The sequence below is a fragment of the Solea solea genome, chromosome 7 (genome assembly GCF_958295425.1).
Source record: "Solea solea chromosome 7, fSolSol10.1, whole genome shotgun sequence".
Classification (NCBI taxonomy): Eukaryota; Metazoa; Chordata; class Actinopteri; order Pleuronectiformes; family Soleidae; genus Solea; species Solea solea.
Genome location: NC_081140.1, coordinates 3,897,657 through 3,919,780, shown reverse-complemented (window position 1 = coordinate 3,919,780; position 22,124 = coordinate 3,897,657). Strand labels below are relative to the sequence as shown.

General features: G+C 39.5%; 1 protein-coding gene across 10 annotated transcripts in view; it reads left to right on the top strand.

The window, feature by feature from the left end:
• Positions 1–22,061, top strand: part of usp2a (ubiquitin specific peptidase 2a) — a 56,275-nt gene extending 34,214 nt beyond the window's left edge. For 7 of the 10 annotated variants that reach the window (XM_058634416.1, XM_058634415.1, XM_058634414.1 and 4 more), the window contains 11 exons: positions 12,866–12,916; positions 14,645–14,768; positions 15,017–15,128; positions 15,231–15,341; positions 16,547–16,611; positions 16,997–17,100; positions 17,551–17,631; positions 18,448–18,526; positions 19,331–19,435; positions 20,169–20,289; positions 20,630–22,061. In XM_058634416.1, the coding sequence (XP_058490399.1) occupies positions 12,866–12,916; positions 14,645–14,768; positions 15,017–15,128; positions 15,231–15,341; positions 16,547–16,611; positions 16,997–17,100; positions 17,551–17,631; positions 18,448–18,526; positions 19,331–19,435; positions 20,169–20,289; positions 20,630–20,714 (1,038 nt within the window). In that variant the 3' untranslated portion in view covers positions 20,715–22,061. Of the gene's footprint in view, positions 1–12,667; positions 12,748–12,865; positions 12,917–14,644; positions 14,769–15,016; positions 15,129–15,230; positions 15,342–16,546; positions 16,612–16,996; positions 17,101–17,550; positions 17,632–18,447; positions 18,527–19,330; positions 19,436–20,168; positions 20,290–20,629 lie in introns of those variants that run through there. The other 3 variants (XM_058634419.1, XM_058634421.1, XM_058634422.1) reach the window with 2 other exon arrangements.
• Positions 22,062–22,124: the final 63 nt, after the last annotated feature.

Genomic DNA, 22,124 nt, shown 5'->3' with positions numbered 1-22,124 from the left:
TGCAGGCAGAGAGGAGGTGGTGTTGTCACTGTTTCTGCTGCTGATGTAAGGGCATGTTATGTATTTAGTGAAATATGATGGCAGTTGAACACTGAAGTGAGTCATTTGCAGAGGTAGCCTGTAAGCCGCTCTCTTAAGCCGCTGTACTCTGCTGTACCAGGATCAGCCGGCCCACACTGGCAGGTCACTGGTTATATAACCACCATTTAATCCCCCTCCCCTCATACAGTTACAGCTGCTCTTACTACACTGCTCTTATGTATACATGTGTAGGCCTACATGGAAATGTATAAACAGAAAACCAAACCCATTCTGACAGGTCATGCACACTGGTATATCTACAGTGTATATGTTACTTATAGACATAACCACATGCAGTACAGATAAATAGGTACATATATATATACATATATATGTATATATATTTATATATGTGTATATATATATATTTATATATATATTTACCTATTTATCTGAACATTTATATATATATATATATATACATATATTTATAAATGTTTATCTCTTTAACAAGTGTTTTGGGGTTTTTTGGCCAGAAAGAAGTTTAAATTCACAAGTAACTGCTTTCTTCAACTTTCAGTCATGAGCAAAAATCTATATAACTAAAAATCTGTCATTCATTGTGATGATTGGATGTTTAAAGTGAACGTTTTACGAAACTGTGGATGAACACTGAGGGGGTGTTAAAATCTCTCTGTCATGTAGAAATGATGAACTACTTTTTACAGGTTTTTCATGTTTTATAGATCAGAAAGTAATGTTTAAATTACTCAAATGAGTAATTAACTAATTAAAAAACTAATCAGACATTTAAAATCCATTGAAAACTATGTGTTTTCTCTATCAGAGGCAGAAAACCCCTCAGCTCCAGGTCTGACTATTGACTGACATTTGACAAGCCTAAATAATTACATCTCTCTTTGAAACATATTGCTCGACTGATGGCCAGTGTTGTTTTTATGGTCCAGTTCGTTTTTGCAGTTACAGTTGACTTCCTTCCTCATGCACAGCATGCTGTGTTTAATAACATATCATACCTGAGCTGTGCCTCTGAGAGATGTGAGGTTGACCTTATTGATTTTGCAGCCAAAGACAAATATTACCAGCATGTGGTGTTTGGTGGTGAGGGTTCATTTCAGAGTCAGGACTAAACCACATTTGTTTTCACTTCAGTGGGAATGACTTGGCTGTAGATCTTTCACAGGGATATCATGTGTGGAATTGTGAGGTGTGTGCACTTTGGTACGCAATAGTACGCAGTTATCCACTGTGATCGTCCACTAGAGTCCACTCGGCACAGGCTTCAAAAACACTGTCAGTAAGTATCAGTTCAAAATCCCATTTAAATGCAGGTTTTGAGCGTATTTCTGTGACCTGTACCAACCAGTGAAGTGTGACGATGAACAGGAGGATAACAGGAGTGTTATATAAGAAGCCGGTTCATTTCTCTCTAGCTGTTGTCTAAACAATGCTGGGTCTCAGCGTGAGACTCCGGTTTGGTGAAGACAGCATGTGAGGTTGCTTTGCTCTAATGAGGCCAGGATACGGGATCGTACGCTATATTTATTTGAGTTTCTCAGAAAGACAAACTTTCTGCTCAGTAAGAGGATCTCACTGTTTACTTGCTTGCATCCTCCTTACTGTGTGTGTGTGTGTGTGAGTGAGTGAGAGGGAGAGTGTCAGAGAGGTGAGCTGAGGCTCCACCTGACTGGACACTGGCTCTACAAGCTCTGATGTCTCATCTGTGCTGTGTAAACACGGAGAAATTCTCCATCAGGTGCCAACACCGATTTTTTACTCTCATTGGGAAGAAATTCCATAGTAGCCAAAGACATAAGTCAGAGAGAGAGAGAGAGGGAGAGAGGGAGAGTTTGTTTATGATGGTCTGCCAAACTAAAGGAGACAGGTCAGAACAGACTGTTCTGCAGCTCTCAGGCCGCTCTGCCAGCCAATCAGCAGTGGGCATTCTGCACTGCCAGGTGGACCCAGGCATCTTGCTGCTGGTAGTGTGAAGTGTCGTTTACAGCCCTAGAGACACAGACAGAGCAGAGTAGAGCAGAGCAGAGCAGGAGTGGTATATTATTGCTTGTTATTGCTTTGATTTGAGCACAGCTCTGTCAATACTGCCATTACACATCAGTCACCAACATTGATTTAGATTTAGCATGTTGTGCTCCCATCAGTGAGTACAAACACTGTGGTCATCATTGCTTTTTTGTTACTCGTGTTTCAATATAAAGGAAACATCGTCTAAAATAGAGGTGTCAAACTGGCGGCCCGTAGGCCACATGCGGCACCCTAAATAATTACATGCGGATCACCACTTAATGCCATGTTAAAATGAATACATGGCTTCTTCCTTCAAACACAGCACATATGGCTGAGGCATTTGCAAGCAATATTTTTTATAATAGTAGTAGCAAGACATTCAACATTAAAATGGCAGCTGTCTATGGTGTTCATTTCACTACTTTTCATAATAATAGTACTCCATTCCATAGCACTTTTACTTTGAAATTCTGTGCAATATCATAATGAATATTATAGTACTGTGTTATAATTTAGAGTTTACATGTTCTCCCTGTGTGTGCTTTTCTCCGGGTTCTCTGGTTTTCAAAAACATGCAGTTTTGGGGATTACGTAAATTGGACACTCCAAATTCACCATAAGTGTGAGAGTGAGAGTGAATGGTTGTTTGTCTCTATGTGTCCCTGTGATGGACTGGCCAACTGTCCAGGGTGTACCCCACCTTTCGCCCTATGTCAGCTGGGATTGACATCGGTGCCCCCCGCAACCCTCATGTGGAGGATAAACTGTTGAAGAGGAGTGAGTGAAGTTAACAATAACAATAACTCCAAAAAAATCTGTGATCAAAAAATCAAAAACAATCTGTGATGTAAATGCTTCACTACAGACAGACAGCATGCTGTATAGAGAGATGTCATGTGACCAGGGCTCAAGTGAGAACTGCAAACCCAAAAATTGTTAAAAAGAGGTAGTGATTATTATTGGTAGAAACTCAACACTGTGATCAGAATAAGACATTAATAAGTGGGATTGAGCCTATAAAGAACTCTTTAGGTGTACCTAATAAAATGCCACCTGAGACTACGTCAACCAGGGATTTTCCTCATATGATTGATGGCATTTTAGCAAGTTTATTAGCTTGTTGTGGTCTATCTTGCAAATCAATAAGCAATTACATCGGAGAGGTTTTTTTTTTTTTAAATGAGTTGTGCTGCAATAGATTTCTGTGTTAGGTTATGTGTTTGATGCTAGATCATCAAAAAAGAGACATTATTAGCTACTCCTTTATCCATTATTGTGTAAAACACCATAGAGTTCCAAAAAAGCATCATGTCTCACCATACATATAAAGTAGATAAAGTAATATAAGACAATATGTTTCTTTACTAATGTCATTTAAAGATAATTATCATGAACAGAAACACATTGAAACCCATTAAGAAGAAACATGTATATAAAATACTGTTCATTTCTTTGACCAAACTAATTACTCAGATGTTTACAACACTCTTGCACGCTCATTTATACTTTGGCACAAGAGTTCCTCGGGGGTTTTATTAGACTGTGTCCCTTGTGTGAGAGAGAGCTTGTTATTGCCTACCTCCTGAGTCCTGTCCCTTGCCCAGTCCATACCAGAGTAAGATTACTAGGAGCTAATGCAGGAGAAGGTGAGTGGGTGCAGGGTTGTGGGTTGTTTGAGGTCATCTGTTTCTAAAAGAAACAAACTTTGGTCTATTCAGTTCATGCAGGAAGAAGCGTCTTTCATTGCAGGATTAATATCATCCACACACTTCTACTTTCAACAGCTATGAAAGCAATGAAAGGTACAACATGGAGGTTTTCATTGAAACAATCATTTTTAATTAGTCTTACTTAAAGCTGCAGTGTGTAACTTTTGGTGTTTTTGCTTTTGTTTATGTTATTATTCTGTACGGAGCCCTGGAGGTGACATAGATGGAATTGTTTTTTAACTCACACACGTGAGATAATAAGTTGTGCGCTTTACTATAGTAAATAGATAGTTATGCGCGTGTACGACCCATTATCTCACGCGTACGCTTCACTAAGTCGCACATACGATATAGTAAAGGTCGTGTGCGACTTATTATCTCTTATTATCTCTTATTATCTCTTATTATAGTTATAAAGCGCACACTTTAAAAAAAAAAGTCTGTCTATATCACCTCCAGGGATTCTCTGTATTTTTATGGGTTCTGTCAAGAAAAACTATCAGACCTGACTGAGGGTGCACCTGCGTGTATACAGCAGCAGTACAGTGGTGGGAGGGGACAAGAACAGAGTTTTGAGCTGTAGAATTCACTTTTGAAATGGAAGCGCTTGTTTTCCAACCTGTTTGCAGACGTTTGGCTTTACGAGCACAATGTTGTTGTTACCATATCTGACTTAAAAAAACACTTCCTGTGTGCAGCAGCACTGGAATGGCGACGGGCAGCAGTGAGTTTCAAACTCTGCTATACTGAGGAACACAGATAGTTGTGTGGAGTTGATGGACTTAATCAGCACCGTGTGAACTCATTTCAAACTTGGATGTAACAGATGTGTTTTTTAATATTTTAAAGTTGCTCACTACAGATTCTTAGCACCACAGTTTTAAACCTAATTTATTCTCCATCAAGCAACACATTCAAATGTGTCAAAGGTGACAGGAACTAGCACAGAAACAAAGGTGCTGGACACTTTCATCTCATGGAGCTCACATGTAGAATGTTCTTGGCAGGCGGACACTGTGATGTTTTGTTTTGCAGTGTGATTAGTCGTCACCCTCGTCAACTGTCAGACCAAAATACATTTCTCCCTGTTGCTTTATTGATTGTTTTAACCAACATCCAATTCTTTCATCACATCCAGTTCTTTCACTCCTGTTGTTCTCTCAGTAAAAGCAAATCCGACATGTCCTTTAATTACAGCAACAACTTTTTACTGCACAAATATACAGTATTTAATATGTTTATTTTAGTAATTGCTGTTTTATTTACGATGTGTACATTTTTACAGTCAAACTTCAGTTTAATGTTCAATGTGTTAGAGATTTAAAAACTGAGCATGTGATAACATCAAAAATGTTATCTCATGAAAGCATTAGAACTTAAATTTATGAATTGTTTAAAAATGTGCTTCATGCTTTACATTTGTAAAACAGCATAAAATAGCTAAAGATAAAAAACATAATAATCAATAGAACAATTAGATCAAAGCCTTTGCAAATCGCTGATTGCATTGTTTGAAAAACGTGATTTTGATTACGAAACAATATATTGTTTAGCCCCAGTTTATGTTTATTTTTTTTTCAATAAAACCATTTGACAGTAAACTAAATATCCTTATTGTGTACATATGAGCTAGACCAAATCATTAGCCAATGATTGCTATTCTTTATTAAATGGTCACATAATTGGCTGATTTATTAAAGTTAATTTTTGTTTTCCAAATAATATTAATAATGCACATTATTTGTATTTAAAACAAAACTGTAGTACAGACACAAAATGCAGAATGAAGTGTTGATCAATACATTTTTATTCAATTATGCAATTATCATATGTATCTTGTTTGTTTGTTTTTAGACAAAGGGAAGTTTTCTTTACCTTGTTGACCAGTTTAAAAAAACGAGGAAAAGGAAAACAAAAAAGGCTCTGATTAGTAAAGATCAGCATCAGCATCAGTGTCGGCTGTAGACCAAACATTATCATTCCCTCTCTAATGTGAGGACACTGTGATGTGACTGATAAGCTCCTGCTGATCATGTGACAGCACCTGTAGCTGTAGCTGCATGGAGTGATATTTTATGAGTGGGCCCTGAGTCTGTTTATATTCTGTGCACAAAACATGTGTCACATAAAACGCACACATCCAACATCACGTTGTCCTGCTGATCGACAACTGACAGTGTAACACGTGAGGAAACAAAGGAAAAATAGATGAAAGATAGAGTGAAAGAGAGCAGCTTGACACACCAGTGAATTCTTCTGTCAGCTTGTTTATTTGTATCTACAATATTATTCAGCCCTAATTCAAACCAATGAAGTATAAAAATAGTTGGCAGTGAATTGAGTTCAGCGTTGTACGCATACATACTGTACTTTTTAAAATACACACAATTAAAACCCCTTAGTCAATGGAAACTTTTTTTTTTAATTTTGCAGATCAATATCAGCTGATGTAAAACAGCAAATCAAAGCATGTCGGGCATTTGTTTCGCTGGAATCCTTTTGATAATGTGTGACGTGAATATGCATGTCAGACAGTTTTATCTCCCTGCTTCGGGGCCAAAGGTCATCAAGTGATGAGACCAGCATTTGTCCTTGGAGCAGTTCTGATAGTCGCCTGCTGTCGTCTTTCTCTGTTTTAATATTAAATCACAGTGGAAAGCACTGCAGGGTTCAGGGATTATTTACATGTTCTTACCTCCTCACCTTGCTTTGACCCACTTCCTCTGCTCCCACAGCAGCAGCAGCAGCAGCAGCAGCAGCAGCAGCAGCAGCAGGTCTCCGTCTTTGAATTAACTCAGCACTGTGGATGGACAGGGTTTATTTCCCCCAAGCTGGACACAGGCCAAAGAGGCATTGATGCTGTCTCTTTACCCCGTGCCTTATGGAGTCAGTATAGTGTTAATGTGGTGTCTGTGTTCATGATGCTCTTTAGTCTTGAAGGAGTCTGAACCGCTTCAGACATATATGAATAAAGGATTTATACAAAGTTATCCCCTGTGGTCCACTCACATGCAACAACTGGGAACATGAAGAGTGGATGTATGTTCACTCATGTGACTGTTGTTTCCATGTCCGTCCCTTCATTTCTTCCCCATTAAACACACATGCAGTGATTCTGCTTTAGTTTTGATAAATAAATAGTGAATTGAAAATTAGATGGAGGATCATGGCTCATGAATGTGTCATGATGTAGTTGTTGTTACGTTATTAGGATATTGTTAAATGTTCCAGTGGGATGATCCAACAGCTTCTTTCCTGCTCTACTGTGAGAGTCTGAGTCCAAGTGTCCTGGCTCACAACTAGGCCTGCAACAGTTTTATTGTTTAATCAATTATCAAAATAGTTTCATAATTGATTAAACACTTTGAAAACTGTGAGTTTAGCTCCTTACATGTGAAGATGCTCTGGTTTCGTCACTCACATATGACAGTAAACTGAATATCTTTTGTTATTTGTGACATTAACGTTGTCATTTTCAGGTTTGAGAAACACTGAATTATATTATATGGACAAGTTGACTGATATGGTTTATTCTGTCGCTGGTGCTTTTTAATTTTCCTGCTCATATATTTATCAAACTGGCCAATGACGATTTTTAAAACAACAAATATTGGTCCATTTAGATTTATCAGTAATGTAATGGATTCATGGAGAAAACGGTAGACAGGTTAAGATTGTTAGTTGCAGCCCTTTTCACGACAGTCAAACAAAAGTCATGTGAGGTTTTAGTCAAGTGTATTACACTGTTATTAACCTGGAGTTCAGCACCGACACATGTGAGGTATCCATGAGTCTCATTTGAAAGGCGTCCTGTGAGTGCTTGGTTTAATTGACCGCTTCAATTGGACACAGTGGGAAAGTGGGTGATAAGAGAAAAAGGTTGGAAGTGTGTCTCTGTGGAGCATGTGATGCAGTCACGAGAGCAGAGTGCACACACACACACACACACACACACACACACACACACACACTCACACACGCACAACAAGATTATTGGTAGTGGTGTGAGACTGATTTGACTTGGACTGCTAATGCTGATCCTGCTGCTGCTGATCCTGCTGCTGCTGATCCTGTTGCTGATCCTGCTGCTGATCCTGCTGCTGCTGCTGCTGCTGCTGCTGCTGCAGTGTTACAGTATACATATGACAGCCACTGGAATATGTTGTGTGGGATTTGTGCCACAGATATTAAGACTGAATTGTCAAATTCAAATTGCAAAACATGAAATGTATTATTTATTATTATTATTATTATTATTATTATTATTATTATTATTATTATTATTGTGAACGTGTCAGTGCAGTACATCAAGCTTTCTGATTTTTCAGCTTTTTAAATGTGAATATTCTCTGGTTTCTTTGCTCCACATAACAAAGAAGTCGTTAAAACTGAACCATTTTGGTTTGTGGAAAAAACAAGACGTTTGAAAACATCATCATTTTAACATGTGACATTTTAAGTGCTCGATTAATCGAGAAAATAATCGACACATTAAGCAATTTTGAAAATAATGGCTAGTTGCTGCCATACATTGCTGTTGTAATTGCGACATAAGCCTTAAGTTGAATATTTACTGTGAAATTGATTTAAAATAAGACTCTAATGCAAAGGTAGAATCATATACTGTAGATGTAATTAGCTTCAGGCATGTATATGTATTTATTAATTTTCTAAAATGCAATGCACAATGAAAAATAGAACATTTATCTTACAGCATTTCCAAAGTGATTCAGCCCTGAATGAAAGCTTCTGAAAGCATGCTTTTCGAGTCAGTGAGGACGGGAGCCTTTATTTTGCTGTTTTTATTGGGAACTTTTCCCTCTACAGTTTGTGAAAGTTGGAGTCGCCGCAAGCTCTCGAAACAGAATGTCCCGAGCGTGATTTTCTCTGAAATGGAGAGCATGGGATTATTACACTGTCTCTTTTCCGCTCATTCACAGCCTCTCTCTGAACTCTCTCTCTCACACACACACACACACTGAGTCACACACACACACACACAGACATAATCTCTGCACCACGCTGCAGCCCCGTCACTTTGGCGTCACCACGTCCTCTGCCTTTCCATTCCGCAAAATATACACTAAGAATATTGTTGCTATGGAGACGGAGCAGGGATGTTGTTTCGTCGACTTGACGTCTACCAGGCTGGCCGAAGGAGCAGCCAATTGCAAGTGAACCAGCGGGTATTAGTAAATGCAAAGATGCTATTTTGGGGATCAGATGTGGCGTCACGTAGTCACATAGTCACATATTCAATCCACTACAGCAATGTGTGTGTGTGTGTGTGTGTGTGTGAGAGAGAGAGAGAGAGAGAGAGAGAGAGAGAGAGAGAGAGAGAGAGAGAGAAGATTTGTAGCCTGCATTCTGTCACAAAGAACTCATCACTGATATAGTGCTGCAGTGTGTGTGTGTGTGTGTGTGTGTGTGTGTGTGTGTGTGTGTGTGTGTGTGTGTGTGTGTGTTGTGGTGAAGAAAGTGCATAGGAATCCACAGAAAGGAGGATTGAGATAAGCCGTGGCTAATTACAGTAGAACTGTACATTTCTTTCAGCCTCCACCACCATGTGCTGCACTCACTCTCTCATTCTTGTGAATTAGAGACAGATGGCAGAGGTTATTTATATAAGAGCAAAATGCCCTTCCTGTATAACTAGATAAGCCTCAGACTCACGTTACTAATTAACAGATGTAGGGCTGCAACTTACCATCATTTTTAATCGATTATTCAATTAGACGTTTGGTCCATAAAATATGGGTGTTTCCCAAACAGCGAAATAATGATGTTCTCAAAATTCTTAGTTTTTAATTATGTTTTTTTTTTTTTTAATGTGGAGCAAAGAAACCAGAAATGTTTCACATTTAAGACGCTGAAAATAGTTGACAATTAATGTAGTAATCGCTGAATAATTGGTGAATTGATTCATTGTTTCAGAACACACATCCAAACAATGGTTTAATTGTGAGGCTATAACTTGATTTACATTGAAAGTGTATTATGGAATTATTGATCAGCAGTGCCAAAATCCTGCTAAATGCATGTTTAAATGTAAACCTTTTGATTTTCCTCATAAACACGAGATCAAATCTGCAATGTCAGTGTCTGTCAGGTCATATCTTTGGTTTTCAAGGCACCGATCTCTTGGTGTCTTGGTTCAATCTGAGGACTAACTCAGTAAAACATATGAACTAGTGGGAATAAAGAAAAAGTCACAAAAGAAAAATGAATCCATGCTCAAGTTTAAAAACAAGAAAACCATTCATAAGAAAATGCGCTTCTTTTAGAATGTTCCTCCTTTACTCATCCAAACAAGGGTTCCGTGTAGAGCTCTGTTTCCATGGTGTCTTGTGATAACTTTTGGAATGATGAGATCACAGAGGGCAACTCCCTTTGGTCAGTGAAGTCATGGAGTGCTCAGACTGTGGTCACTGTCTGTGTGTGTCACTGTACGGCTTTACTGTCAGTGTCAATGAGTCCATGCAGCCTTTCAAACTGCAGTCAAACCGCTGAAGCTGCTGACCCCAGGACTACAACCCTGTAAATGAAAATAAAACCAGAATATGTTGATTTGTTGTCTATTTATAGTCAAATGTTGGAGTCTGAGTGTAGCACCACGTCTTATGTTGGCTACAGTTGAATGCCCCTTTCCTCAATTAGGACTATAAAATAATAGGTCAGTCTTTGTTGGGGAAGTTTAGTTGTGTGATCTAATAAAAGTATTCATTATTCAATCATTAGACAGCCTTTTCTGACTAGATACTCACGTTTGTAAATCACTCACTCTCCTGAGAGAAAATCAGCGTTTGTAGTTTAGTTTTCTGTCTTGACTGGTAAGTTTGTGTCACTTGGGTAACTCTGAATGAATGATTTCAAACACTGAAGTCACACAATAACCACTTTGAACTTACTGATTGAGGCAGTAGGTCGGGGTTCAACAACTCCTGTGTGCCATGATATAAAATAGCTGATTTTCTTTATGAACTTTGGTGCAGGTGAGTGACTGGATAACAAAGTGACACAAACGTTAAAGTTTACAATTAATAAAGATAAAGCAGCATGAGCAGGAATACTCTCAGCGTCTCAGCCTAGAAAATACAAGCTCATGTTACCAGGCTGTTGGTTTCTCTAACTAATGATCCTGTTTGGTCTTTGGTCTTCTAATTATTATTACTGTAATATGTCTTTATTTTATTGTTCCTCGTGTAAATGAGTGAGTGAGAAAATTGCGGTTGTCTGATCTGGTTATTGCAACACTGCCAAGAAATAGATGAACACACTGTGTCCTCTGACAGGCCGTAAGTGTGGTTCTGTGACTGCGGTCTATGGGATGTTGTGGCATGACTTGCTTCTTAAAGCATAATTGTGTGCTGCCTCTGCTTCTTAGTCAAGGGCACGAGTGCGTTCCTTCTCCACCCCCACATTCTTTGTTATTCCTTCCTCTCGGCTATTCAATTATATAACCACTCTCCACTTATGTAATGAAATTCAAACATACCAAGTCATGACATAAGTTCTGCAAAGCCCTTTGTACCATTTTTAAGACTTGGGGAAACATAATAATATGCAGTGGCATCTGTTGCATGGCACACTGTGACAGTGAAGACAAGCCTCAAAGGTACAATGTTAATCTAACGCCACTGATCTGGGAGTGATTATCAAGAGACACGCCCACTGTGAGACAACAAAAACAAGTTTCTCTCTGCTGATAGTACTGACACATCACATGCACATTCCACTGTAGTGTAACAAGGTCATTCTGTTTATCATATGTCTTCCTGAGGATGTCATTCATACACAAGCCCATCCTGATAAACCTGTGCGCCAAAAGCCTGGGGTTGTTAGAGGACAGCTCCATACCAGGGACAAGACAACAATGCAGTGTGTAACTATGGTAACTGAAGTGGGATAAAAATGTGCGACCACTGGTAATGTGACTTTATTAGAGACTGCAGCACAATGTTAAAGACCACAGACACACAGCATTCAAATACTTCCAAATATGAACACACGTCCATTAGATTCCAGCTGTTGTCAGATGTGTTCACACTGCTGATTACACCTGTGAGCTCAACTCCACTCACTCTGTGTTTCTCACAATAGTCATGGTTAGATCTTGAGTCACCTAGCGACATTCCTGCGCTGCACACAGGAAGTGATTCCTTTTATGTTGAGACAGATGGAGGCAGCAGCAACATTGCACCGGTAAAGTGAGACAGCTACAGTTTCCTGTCCCCGCCCGCCCCTGCACTGATGCTGTTTACACACAAACGCTCCCTCAGTCAGGTCTAATAGTAATGCTGCTTATCAAAGCCAATTTTCAGGGAAAGTACCTGGCATATAAAAATGATACTTAGACCAAACAGGCAGAATAATATCAACAACAACAACAACATCACCAGACGGTACATGATTAAAGCTGTAAGCAGTGTTGTCTGGTGGTTGATTTCTTCCTCATCTGCCTTTGATCTAGGTTGCCGTGGCTACTGTGGTAAAGACAGTTCACATGTGGTGACTCCATTAAAAATGAATGGGTAGAAAAGTTTAAAATATACTATGTACATACATATATATACATTAAAAGAAGTGGCAGAATTAAATGTTTCCAGTTTCTGAGTTTTGGGGAATGTCTCATGAGTTTTCATGCATGTCCAGGTCCCCAAAAATGCCCCTTTTTTTATTAATTCAAAAATGCACTTCCTGAGGAGTAACAGTACAGCCTTCAGTGTTTAGACGCTAAATAAATGTTCCTTTCCTTTCATCTGAGCGTCGTCCCGGCGTGGTTTGCAGAAGTAGTCAAAGGACTGAGAGAAAAATCATCACTATTTGGACTTTGATGTCACTGAGTTCAAATATTCTCTTCTCACTGATTCATTTAAGGTCACATGTTATTAACAGAAGTGATGTCGCACGGTTCCTTGTCTCGCAGAAGAGACAAACGCTGCAGCGCATGATTCAAGGGCCTAGTACTGTATGTGAAATAACCCTTTTTTTTCTAAATGTATCTTTTGTATTTGTTGTGTTTAAATGAACAAACACATGTGTTTGTGTTTTGATTCCATTTTAAGATTGTGTTCTTTGTGTTGCAGAATTCAAAGAGTGCCCAGGGACTGGTGGGACTAAAGAACCTAGGAAACACTGTGAGTACAGCAGCTGTTATCAAAATGTTGTCATGGATCATCGAGACTTGAAATGGCTTTAAAACACAGGGAGGAAACAGATAAAGTCATGTTCAAAAAAACATTACGCACCATAAACACAGCTTTGTGTGTTTTGGGATGGAGCTATGACCAAAGCCATTAAGGGAGTATGTGACAAATTAGATTTGGATGAATCCATTCAAAACATTTGCTGCTATGAATATCTGGACCAAAGTCAATGTCATGCACTTTGTAATAATCTGCTTTAAAACATGCTCAAATCCCTTAACCTTACATTTTGTTAAGGAAAAACAAGAAACTGAATATTAAGTAAGATCATTTTAAACAATTCTGTATATTGCAAAACAATCGTATAGCGATTCATCGCGACATCTGTCGAACTGTAGACAACAGACGTCTGTGAAAAGTTACCATTTCTCTATTCATTCACACAATAGAGAACAAAGTGCATAAAGTCTATGTATTGAACTCTTAATGTAGCTTTCTCTAAACTCCCTCTTCTTCAGCCAGGTAACTTCCACCCAAGTTCACCCCTCATTCATTAGTGCAGCGCCACCACCAGGAGAAACTGGAAATGGACTGTTTACTTTAGAGCGCCTTCATTTAATAATTAAAATATCGATATTTGCCCTTCATGATTATAATGGAAATGAGTTAAGTGTGAGTGGTGTTTATGTTATTATTATTGTTATTATTATGTGAAAAAAACTTTGTATATCCATCCCTAAGCAGGAGCACACAATACATACAAACTTCTGCGTAGAATCAAATGTATTGTGACTTCTCTTTTCTTGCCAGTGTTAGACAGTGTGTGTGTGTGTGTGTGTGTGTGTGTGTGTGTGTGCGTGTGTGTGTGTGTGCGTGCGTGTGTGTGCATACACTCGCCCTAATCAGAGAGCTCTGAACTATGGACCTGTGAGGAACCCACTCACTGACTCTCTCAGATCTCTCGTGTTGAGTGTGGACATGTGTTATGAGCAGAGTACACACGTGATATTTCTCTCTTACACGTGGGTTCTTTCACTTTGTCCTGATGAAGTCATTCCATGTTTGTACAGCGACAAAATGTGTTGATTATTTGTAAATGTAACAATAACAAATGTGCAGACTGGTGCTTGTTTCACATGATAACTCATGATTTCAAAGGTCTTTAGGCAAAAGGGACTTTGGAATCCAAACTAAGACCCTCCCCTCTAAGAAATGCATTAAACCAAACCACAGATTACACTAATAATAGACTTTAATATTTGCCTTTTGTGTGTTGTAGACAGAAGTGTTCAAACAGAAGCCAGGTCACTGACACACTAGCTTTTGTTTCCACTTAATTCATTTATTAAGTTTCTGCTGCTACCATTTAACTGTGGTTCATACATTATATTATATTCTATTATATTCTTTTTTTCTGTATGCTAAACTCAGATTCCTATAGCTTTGTATCCTGATAGAGATTAATACTGACAAGGAAGCAAATCAACTGTAAAGTCCATAATATTGAACTATTCCTTTCCTTTATTGCTTTATTAATAAATTGAGCTACGGCAAAGAGAGTCTGTAAACAATTATGACCACAAGCAGGTCTGGTGTGTAACACGATATCAAATAATGCACAGTGTGCAAAACTGAGTCACTTAAAGACGTGTTCAATCTAATCCTGTCGTTTCCTGCAGAGATTGATCTGATTGAACTGATGTTGTTTTTGTTGTTCAGTGTTTCATGAACAGTATCCTGCAGTGTCTCAGCAACACTCACAACCTGCGAGACTACTGCCTGCACAACTCTCACCGCAGAGACCTTAACAACAACAGCCGCACCAACACAGCCCTCATGGAAGGTGAGAGACACCGGCCCCTAGAGTCCAAACAGACACAGTCCTCACAGCTGCTACCCTCACTCCCTCTCTATCACTGGATTACAGTCAGCAGAGGGAGTGAGACGGGGGATTTCTTTGTCTTTATGATATATTTGGGCATAGAAATGTGCAGAATCGGACTCAAAAGAGTCAAGTGACGGTGCACCACCCCTCATCTCACCGACAGTCTCCTCTCAGCGAGTTACTCACGCTTGTTTTTCTGCTAACAGAATTTGCCAAGCTGATACAGACCATGTGGACGTCGTCCAGCAGTGAGGCGGTCAGCCCCTCTGAGTTCAAGACGCAGATCCAGAGATACGCGCCCAGATTTGTGGGATACAAGTAGGTTTTTGTCACTCTTGATGAAGCGTTGCATGTGCTGTGACATTGGTGAACACTGGGGAGACTCAATGATTGCTTTTCCTGTGTCTTTGTATCCTGCAGCCAACAGGACGCTCAGGAGTTCCTGCGCTTCCTCCTGGACGGCCTGCACAACGAAGTCAACAGGGTCACTGTCAGGCCGAGAGGCAGTGTGGAGGACTTTGACCACTTACCGTGAGTAATCTGCCTGACGGACTGTGTGTGTTAACCTCATAAATAAAATGGTAATAAATAGTGGACATAATCTCTGGGACTGGAAAATAAACCAATGTGCCTGAAACTTGTATTATCTTGAATGGACATCAGGGGGCGACTCTGCTCGTTCAGAAATAGGTCTAGTTTGTATGTAAGACCAAAAAAGCTAACCTTTCATTTCATTTATATCGGTAAACATTATAGAGTGACTTAGAACATGTGTAAACCATAAGAAGTATTGGTTTGGCACTGGTTTAAATGGAAGTCCATGAGAAAATCAGCCAACTTTACGTCAGTTCTTCTGACATTTTCCTGAGGTGTTTAGAGTCTACATCACTAGTTATTGGTCATCTTTAATACAGTATAATATCCATCAAATGGTGGACGTGAAGTGGACATGGTGCTTACCAAAACACTAACCTCACAGTGTGTGTTAGCACATGCACATAAATGTTCTGCTCAGAGAAGCTGCCAGGATCATTGGACCTGACGTGTTTCCACACACAGACAAAAGGCTATAGAAATAAAATGTACTTACTGATCTTATCTTATAAGTGTGTGGATGGGCTTTTTATTCTAATGAAAGTTCAGAAGAGTAAGTAATAATATGCATTCAAAGGCCACTGACTACACGCTGAGTGCTGCTGTCACCATGTGAGAATAGATAATATAGATCTTTATAGTATTATGACGAATTCACTTTTTATAATCAAACAAATAATCAGATATTCATACTCATGCCTCTCCCAGACTAGGTCTGCTTGTTAGTTTACACTTTGAATGAGACAAAGTCAACATGAATCATTACGTCTTCATCATTTAAAGCTGCGTGAGACACTTTCAGCCCCTGTGTTGAGTTGTTGCGTCTCTGGGGTCCAGATCAGCTTAATGCTCCAAATCTTCTTGGATCTAACAGCAGCTTGTTAAAGGGTCACGGTTAATCTGTCACACATTTCCACTTTGTCCTCAAAACAGGTCGTCTCTGTCTAAATGCTACAAACAAAAAACAGATACAATTATATAATAATATTATTTTCCATCTTGAAAATGTGTGTCAGGGTCAAACTGTAATAGCAGATTCTCTCAGAGCCATAATAAAGCCTGAACGTGTGTCTGTCTTCATCTTGGTTGGAGCTCTGTATTGTGTTTGTGTTTATTGAGTTTCATCTGTCCTCTGTGTTCAGGGATGAAGAGAAAGGGAAGAAGATGTGGAGTAAATACCTGGAGAGAGAAGACAGTAAGATAGTCGGTGAGTAAAGTGCCTTCTGTTAGAAATGACCCCTGGTTCTGCAATGACCTTCAGATTAGACTCAAACTTGAGGCCTTTTTTCCTCTGAAGGATTTTAAATGCAGTAGCTGCTGCAATGAACTGATGAATGGATGAGGATTTATTCTTGGCTTATGCTTTGTTTTACTATAGTGCACTTTAACTGTGATTGTTTAAGTACAGGTCTCACTTACACGTACAATAGATTTTAATATCAGTGGGACTTTCTACTAGAATAAAGATTTGAATTGAAAGAGTAGATACAAGCTTGTTTGTTTGTTTTACTGAGACAAAATCTAGAGAACAATATAGAATGTCTTCATGTTCTCTGTTGCTGTATTTAATGTCATGTTTGCTGCTCCCTCAGATCTGTTTGTAGGACAGCTGAAGAGCTCTCTGACCTGTAGCCACTGTGGGTTCTGCTCCACTGTCTTCGACCCATTCTGGGATCTCTCTCTACCTATTGCCAAGGTTAGGAACGACACACACACACACAATGGCACAGCATTCTTAGTATTCCTTAGCCCCTTACCCTTATCTTAACCTTAACCATCACAACTAAATACATAATCCTAAAACCAAGTCTTGATCTTGATCCAGAAGTCCTTTAAAGTTGTGAGAATGAGACAAAATGTCGTCACAAGGTCACAATGTCCTCACAAGGTCACAATGTCCTCACAAAGATAGGTCAGAATTTGTCCTACTAGAAAACATGTACACACACACACACACACACACACAGAGAGAAGTAACAAGGGCATGTTGGTCACCTTTACATAACATGTTTCAGAAGGTGGTGCAGAGGTGACTCTGTGTGGTTTCTAACACAAGCTTCCTGATCTCCCCTCTGTCTGTGTGTGTGTGTTTGTGTGTGTGTGTGTGTGTGTGTGTGTGTGTGTGTGTGTGTGTGTTTGTGTTCAGAAGGGCTATGGTGAAGTGAGTCTGATGGACTGCATGCGGCTCTTCACCAAAGAAGACGTCCTCGACGGGGACGAGAAACCGGTAAGTGTCAAGTCCAACAACAGTGAATCAGAGATATTGTATTTTTACCCTCCATCACTGTCGGCTTAATTGATTACTAAACGAATCGTCAACTATTTTGATAATCTATTAAATCCGAGTGTTTTATGTGAGTATGTGAGTATCATCTGGTTTCTTTGCTCCGTATTACAAATAAAGTATTAGAATCATTTTGGTGTGTGAACAAAATGAGACGTTTGAGAACATCATCCATCTCAGGTTCATGATCAACATATTTCATATTTTCTAACATCAGATCGATTCATCGAGAAAACAATCGACAATAGTTTGTAGTTGCAGCCTGAGTTTGAACCTACATCATAGGGTATCTCGTTTGTGACGCAACATCGGGACACACTCTCAAAGCTGACGGGCTTTCACTACATCATCATCACTGATGTTCAAATATTTGAACGTTCTTGTGATTCGTGTCACCTGGTGCGACTGGCATCTTTGCTATGACTCACATTTCCACCTAGTTTTGTTGAGTGTCCATTATTTATGCCCTCTGCCCCTAGTGGTCAACAAAAAAGAAATATCATATGGTCACAAATCTGTGTCTACTGTGATAGCAAACAGGAAATGAAATAGAAAATCACCAAACAACAAAGATAAAACCTTTTGTTTAGGTAAAAAACTTGAAACTATTTGATAGTTTTATATATATATATATATACATATATGTATATGTATATGTATATACAGTATATACATGTAAATGTATGTTTAGTGTCATAGGTCGTTGTGAAAAGTGACTGAACGTGTGTGTGTGTGTGTGTGTGTGTGCTTCCTCCACAGACATGCTACAGGTGTAAAACTCGCAGGAGATGCACCAAGAAGTTCACAATACAGAAGTTTCCCAAGATCTTAGTGCTGCGTATCCTTTCTTCTGCTCATCGGTGTCTGACACTCACATTCACTGCTCACATTACATGCTCTTATGATATACAATATAAGTACGATATATACGATATAATGTGACATTACATAGTTTTATGGGAAAATGATAGAGTGTGGTTTGCAAACCGTTTGTAGAAATGTCACCTCCCATAAACAGCCATATAGAGTATATACACTCAATAAATGATAGAATAGAATAGAATAGAATAGAAGGCCTTTATTGTCATTGCATTAAAAATACAACAAAATTGGAGCGCTGCTCCAGTAAAGTAAATAATAAATCAATAAATGATTCACTAAGTGTTAGTGCAGGGGCTCTTCAGTGCTGCTGCTGCTGCTACACCACTACATCTGAACACCAGATGACAACAAGCATTTAAATCCCACCAGAAGGTTAGAGTCCCACCGCTGACACCACTGTAACCTGAGCGCTTATGAGCGGCTATACTGTGCATCCTACTGTGCAGCTAAGAAAAAAATAATTTAAAAGACTTCACTCATTTGACTTCCTTTATCACTTCCTTTCACCCTGGCCTTCAAAATAAGAGCACTTCCCCTGTATAAACCTTTTGCACTTGTGTCATCATTTTCAAAGATCTCCGTTTCTGCTCATCCAGATGTTAAAATCTTAAATGGAGGCAGCAGCAATAACTATCTTTAAAATAATAAAAATAAATGCTCACACAGTGAATGAAGAGTCCAGCCAGTTGTCTTGTGTATTCATGCATTTATGTGAGGAAAGCTGTTGGGCATCTGCTCCTTGACTCCCCCTACTGTTCAGACCTCAAACGCTTCTCTGAGGCACGAAGAACCAGCAAACTCTCCACGTTTGTTAATTTCCCCATGAAGGATCTTGACCTGCGGGAGTTTGCCTCTGAAAACAGCAGTAAGTCCACACACACACACACACACACACACACACACACACACACACACAGAGCTCATTGAGAGTTTCATTGGCACAATGAAAAAAGATTGTGTTCATTTTTTCACCCACAGTCTTTAAAACCAGTCATTGCTTTTACTGTTGATTACTGTTATACATTACATTATACATACATTTTAAAACAGATGAGCATCTACTACCCTGTTTTAAAGGTGCATGTATATAACAATTATGTTCAGCAGCGTCAAAGCTGTTCATGCCCGTTTACAAGAGTTAAGAAATTGTTATATAGATATTAGTATTTAGTGTGTTACATAACACATATGATGTGACATCTATCTCTTGGTTTATCCATTCAACATCATATTAAATGTTACAGAAATGGCTGTAAAGAGTTTGTCATCTTTAAAAAGTTAAGGAAACTGCTTTAGGGGCCGTTCACATGATGAGACGTGCACCAGACCTAGATGAAAAATAATAGCACTGGAACCTCCATAATCCAGATTAATCTTAAACACACACCGGGCAGTGAATTTGGGGTGAGGGAAAAGCAGTGCTGATGTGCCATTGTCTTTGTTTAGACTTTGTTTTCTTGGTTTAATGCGTTAGTTAATTCAGCGAGGCTGCCTGTGAACGACCTCTCAGAGCGTCAGATCAGAGCGTCTGTGCTGTCGCCGTAAAAGAACCAGTATCTTTGAATCTGAATGCTGTTTGTGTGTCTCTGCTGTTGCAGTAAACGCCGTGTACAACCTGTATGCAGTGTCTAACCACTCAGGCACCACCATGGGCGGTCACTACACAGCTTACTGTCGCAACCCCAACTCGGGAGAATGGTACACCTTTAATGACTCCAGGTATGTGTGAGCGCTTCATTCATGTTCGAATTTCAGAATAATGGACACAGTCATTGTTATTGTGTTGTTTCCAAGTGCAGTGTGTCATAAAAACATGAAATGACTTCCATTATGCAAATTCAACAAACACATTATTATGTAATGCACTTTTGAAACAAACAGATTCATCAGCGATCGATCGATCTGTCTGTCTGTCTGTCTGTCTATCTATCTATCTATCTATCTATCTATCTATCTATCTATCTATCTATCTTTAATTGAACTTGCTGTGTACATTGCATGCGTCATTTTCCAGTATATCCATTCATTTAGTATTTAAAGTCTCTCTGTCTCTTTTCAGAGTAACGCCAATGTCCTCCAGCCAAGTGCGCAGCAGTGACGCCTACGTCTTGTTCTATGAGCTGGCTTCGTCCTCGCGGATGTGAAGAAGAAGAACAAGTGAAGCCTCCTGGAGGACGGCGAGTCTCAGCACCACTCGGACTGATGGACAAACGTATGGATGGACGGGTGGAAAAACAAAAGTGTTGGTGGAGCCAGGCCGATTTTGGACTTGTATTTGGACATATCACACACTTATACAGTATACACACACACACACATGAAGACACACACTACTTTTTCACTACAGACAGAGCCAGAGGAGTGCAGCTCTCTGTCTCTCTCTCTGTCTCTGTCTCTCTGTCTTTACTCTTGTGTTTTGCCGGCTCTGAGTGGAGGTGTGTGTTTAAACTGTGTGTGTGCGTGTTGTGTGTGTGTGTGTGTGTAAGGGTGCGAGGCTGACACGGGGCAATAATCCCACTCAAGCACCGAGCAGATGGTGTCTCTGTCTCCATCTCAGAAGTCCCTCTCTATGCAGTGCAAACCAAACTCTCCTGACCGCGCCTTTGCTTCTCCTTCTTTCTTTCTTTTGTCTTTAAGTCTTGATCTTCTCGCTTGCCTCCAACCATTAACACAGACTCTTTTTTTCTGCTTTGACTTGATGAAGGTTTTGTGGGGGGGACGGGGGGGGGGTTATTAGGCCAGCACACAGAGAATCACGACATCATCACCACTTTGGACTGTGATCATTCACGTGTGCATAGAGGAGCTCACAGCTGCTTGGTTTTCTCCACTCTCCACTGCACAACAACACTCCCATGTCTCCGCTTGCATCTTCTCCACTCCCTTTCTCCGTCAGTGGTCGGGAGGCGAGTGGCACTGTGAGCGTGACATGCCTCAGAGGACGACCCTCTACCTTGTGCTTTATTTTCATTTCTTTCTCCCACGTGTGGCTGCTACTGACGTTTTTTTTTTTTGTTTTTTTTTAAAAAGTGCTGTGAATGGATGAGTGGACGGTCCAGCGCCGCGTCGTGCCGCGCTGCTAACGGCTAATGAGATAGACGACAAGTAACGGTTACAGCCCTCGCTGTCAGTATGAGGTCTTTTCTTCCTCTCTTGTTTCATGCCATTGAACAACATGGAAAGAATGTTTTAAAGAAGAAGATAAAAAAAAAAATAAACACTATATCTGTATATTTTTATATTCTGATGCAATATAGAGAATGTACTATTATTCAATGGTGCTGAAAATGACCCCTAACTGTTTTCAGTTGGTTTATTTACCAGGTTTCAAGAGAGAAAAAAAAGTTATTATTTATGCTTACAGGTGATAATGTGATGAGTCACACTTTGTAACAGTGGCAGTCGAACACATGAGCATACATATATACATATACAAGTATATGTATAATTATGCATGCTCATGTATATATATTAAAATTAAGTCAACAAAACTTCCCAGTCTTTGTCTTTTTTTGGCTTCACAGAGTCAGCACTGTGTTGTTGACTTGCAGCAG